The 3,934-nt window shown below is 50.4% G+C and overlaps 1 protein-coding gene across 1 annotated transcript in view; it reads left to right on the plus strand.

Annotated features, from left to right (window-relative positions):
* Nucleotides 1–3,934, plus strand: part of Ftcd (formimidoyltransferase cyclodeaminase) — a 14,101-nt gene that overhangs the window by 3,371 nt on the left and 6,796 nt on the right. The window contains exons 4-7 of the mRNA XM_031347730.1: nucleotides 522–610; nucleotides 735–914; nucleotides 2,163–2,300; nucleotides 2,377–2,508. Of these exons, the coding sequence (XP_031203590.1) occupies nucleotides 522–610; nucleotides 735–914; nucleotides 2,163–2,300; nucleotides 2,377–2,508 (539 nt within the window). The remainder of the gene's footprint in view (nucleotides 1–521; nucleotides 611–734; nucleotides 915–2,162; nucleotides 2,301–2,376; nucleotides 2,509–3,934) is intronic.

A 3,934-nucleotide genomic window follows, 5' to 3' on the forward strand; every position in this document is an offset into this window, starting at 1 on the left:
GTTTAAAACTAACTAGATCAAGAAAAAAATATGGGACAAACTAGGCCCAGACCGCGTAGCATAGTCTTGTGGGGAGACACTAGGGGAGGCAGTCCATACGGCAGCATAGGTGGGGTCCAGCCAGGTCCTGTTGGCTGCCGTAAACACAAACTAATATCCGAGGCCAGGGCCCACCTGTACAGGAAGCTCCGTCTTTTCTCTTCCAAGGACGGGTTTACCACACAGTCAAAAAGCATTTTTTGAAAAGACATCTGAGAGTATATTGCTCTCCACGCATCCTACCCTAACTCCTCTAAGTATGTGCTCTTCAGCGGCACTGGTTTTGGGTGGGTGGGAGGCACTGGCTACACCATCTGTATTGGAATACCCATTCCAACAGTATGAAGAAGGTAGGGCTTCCTAGTGAGTAGAGCTAAGGAAAGATCTACCCCCCAGCTGAAGCTGGAAGACTGGGCCCCTGTGGGATTGAGAATACTGGATTCTATCCAGCTAAGCACCTGATCTGTTGGGTTCCTTTGCAGTGTATCTCTATGGTGAGGCAGCTCAGACACCCAGTCGTCAGACCCTGCCGGCCATCCGGGCTGGAGAGTATGAGGCCCTGCCTGAGAAGGTGCTCCCCCCACATACGTGCCTGGGTGTGAGAGGGTGGCCTCCCTGCCATTCCCCCACCTCAGGGGAGAGTGGGTAGGTACGGGGCCCCTCCTCCTTACTCCCCCAGGTGAATGTTTCCACAGCTCAAACAGGCCGAGTGGGTGCCTGACTTTGGCCCCAGCTCCTTTGTCCCCAGTTGGGGCGCCACTGTCACAGGTGCACGGAAGTTCCTCATTGCGTTCAATATCAACCTGCTAAGCACCAAGGAACAGGCCCACCGCATTGCTCTAAACCTGCGGGAGCAGGGCAGAGGGAAAGAACAGGTAGGTAGTTTCCAGTTTGCTGTCTCATTCCTCCAGGGATTTTCCTCGGAACCCCTTGGGGAGATTGTTCACCTTAGTGTCACAGCCCCGTGTGTGTGTGGGGTACGTCTCAGGATCAGAGTTCACTGTTTGAACTTGAGGAGTCCCTTAACAAATATTTTGGGAGGCAGAGGCAGATGGATTTCTAAGTTCGAGGCCAGCCTGGTCTACAGAGTGAGTTCCAGGCAGACACAGAGAAACCCTGTCTCAAAAAAAAAAAAAAAAAAAAAATATATATATATATATATATATATTTGGCCTGCATGCATGGCAGAAAGCATGCTGGGTCCCTTGAGTTACATATGATTATAAGCCATCATGCGGATGCTGAGAATCAAGTCCAGGTCCTCTAGAAAAGCAAGTGCTCTTAACCACTGAGCCATCTGACTAACTCCAGAAGCCCTTGTTTTTTAGCAGACATCTCCACAGGAGAAGACAGGGTCAGGCTTCTGTGTAGACAGCCGCCTAGGAGTCCCAGAAATCTTCACCTCCCCATGTCCTTTTAGATGTAGTAAGTTATCCTCCAAGAACCCACCCTCACCCCCCTCCCCACCCAACACACGATGCCTCTGTAAACCGTCAGCTTCCCCACCAGTTCTGCACAGAACTCATCAGCTAGCTTGAGCTTCCTTTCTCCAGGGTCCTTATCAGACCCAGGTGACACAGAGATACCTGGCGAAAGGTGGAGGGACCCCCCTCTTCCCGTCAGTCCCAACCTCTAATCTTAGTAGTCAGGGAGGCTCCAGGAGCCTGGCTTCCTGCAAGCATCGGCTGTCTATAAGCACAACGTGAAGAACAGTGTGACCTTCCTTTCCTCCAAAGGCAAGGTCAGAGTTCCTGCCTTAGGTCATCAAAGAGAGTGGGTCAGAGTGACTGATAGAGAGCAAGTGGGTGGGAGATGGACCATAGTGGAGTTGGGACTTCTCGTGGCCTCCCGCATCCGCATCCCTACGTCTCTAGAACATGATGTGGTCAGAGATGGGCATCAAACCTGGCCTTTGGGGCCTCAGTTTTCATGAGGTTTTGCCTCATCTTTCTAGCCAGACCAAGGAAGATAGAAAGAGCAGGGAGAGAGCCACCTTGCCTGACTCATCTGGCTAGGGAACACAAACTCTAAGAGGCGTCCAGAGCCAGGCATCAAGAAAGCTGAGCAGGGACCATCCAAAGATGAAATTCATAGCCCAGGTCTGGGGATGCTTCTCTTTGTAGCCTGGACGTCTGAAAAAAGTTCAGGGCATCGGCTGGTACCTGGAAGAGAAGAACCTGGCTCAGGTATCCACAAACCTCCTGGACTTTGAGGTCACGGCTCTGCACACAGTGTATGAGGAGGCCCGCAGAGAGGCTCAGGTGGGTAAGAGCAGGCATCCCACCCCCTTCTGACACCTGGGAACCCCGAGGCGCTGATCTCCCCTCTGTCCCCCAGGAGCTGAATCTCCCAGTGGTGGGCTCGCAGCTGGTGGGCCTGGTGCCTCTGAAGGCCTTACTGGATGCCGCAGCCTTCTACTGCGACAGGGAGAAGTTGTTTATTCTGGAGGAAGAGCACCGGATACGGCTGGTGGGTTGTGTTCGGTTTTTTTTTTGGGGGGGGGGCAGAGGGGGAAGCTGAAAAGGGAGATGTCGGGGAGGCCTGGAGTCTGTAGGAGCTGCTCCAGGAGCAAGCTGATAAGTTCCAGTAGGGCCCACACCAAATCCCAAACCCGCTCGTGCGTGCGCATGCGTGCGTGCGTGCGCACAACGTGGTCTCTCACTGATTGGAACTCATCAAGTAGGCTACGTCTCCTGTCTTCTCTTCCCTGGTACTGGAATTACAAGTAATGTCCTTGCCACCGTGACAGGCTTTTACAGTTCTCTCTCTCTCTCTCTCTCTCTCTCTCTCTCTCTCTCTCTCTCTCTCTCTCTCTCTCTCTCTCTCTCTCTCTCTCTCTCTCTCTCTCTCTGTTTACTCAGTTAGTTTCGATATGGGTTCTGGGATCTTTCTTAAGGTTCTGCGCTTGAGTGGCAAGCACTTCGCTGACCAAGCTCTGCTGCCAGCTCTAGAAGAGTTTCCGTTTTCATTAGCCATTTAGAAGAACACTATCCCAGCTTCCTTTGGGACTTGTACTATATAAAACCTTATGTTCTCTGCTTTCCTAAATCCCGGGCTGGCTGATCCTGGGAGGAGGATGTCTGCTGCCAGCCCTCTCCCACAGGTTCCTCACATCCCTATACCTATCCACAGTTTGTGGATTTGGGTATATATGTCCCAGGCATATACTTCCCCTGGTCCCATCTACGAACGACTCTCTTTGAAAGCATCTCTGCTAATCCACATCTCTGAAAACATCTCTCTTTGAAAGCATCTCTGCTAACCTTTGCTCAATCCAAAGAACCTGGGATCTTCTTGGGGTCGGGGAGCTGTATTTCCAGGGATATTGTTTTATCTTCTCGTCCTTTCATGAGGAATTATTCCCTACTGTTTGCTCATTCTGGTCATAACTCTCAGATGGCATCCTTTACCCTTCTCCATAACCACCTTTGGGGTGTACCTGGCTTGTGTCCTTCAAGTGTCCCCGCTTCCTGCTTTTAGGACGTGAGACATGCTGACACTGTTGTCTAGCTTCCTACAGGGCTAAATTGACTTTGTTGGGATGAATACTAATCTTAAATGAGACAGTTTTCCTCATATGTATGTTGAGGTAAATCAAGACTGTCCCTGACTGTGAGAATCTGTTAGATTCTGAAAGAGGTTATTATTATTATTTTTAAAGATTTATTTATTTTATGTATGTGAGTACACTGTAGTTATCTTCAGACACATCAGAAGAGGGCTTCAGATCCCATGACAGATGGTTGTGAGCCACCGTTGATGTGGAACTCAGGACCTCTGGAAGGGCAGACAGTGTTCTTAACCACCGAACCATCTCTCCAGCCCGATTCTTCTTCTTCTTCTTTTCTTCTTCTTCTTCTTCTTCTTCTTCTTCTTCTTCTTCTTCTTCTTCTTC

Source organism: Mastomys coucha, unplaced genomic scaffold (assembly GCF_008632895.1).
Source record: "Mastomys coucha isolate ucsf_1 unplaced genomic scaffold, UCSF_Mcou_1 pScaffold3, whole genome shotgun sequence".
NCBI lineage: Eukaryota > Metazoa > Chordata > Mammalia > Rodentia > Muridae > Mastomys > Mastomys coucha.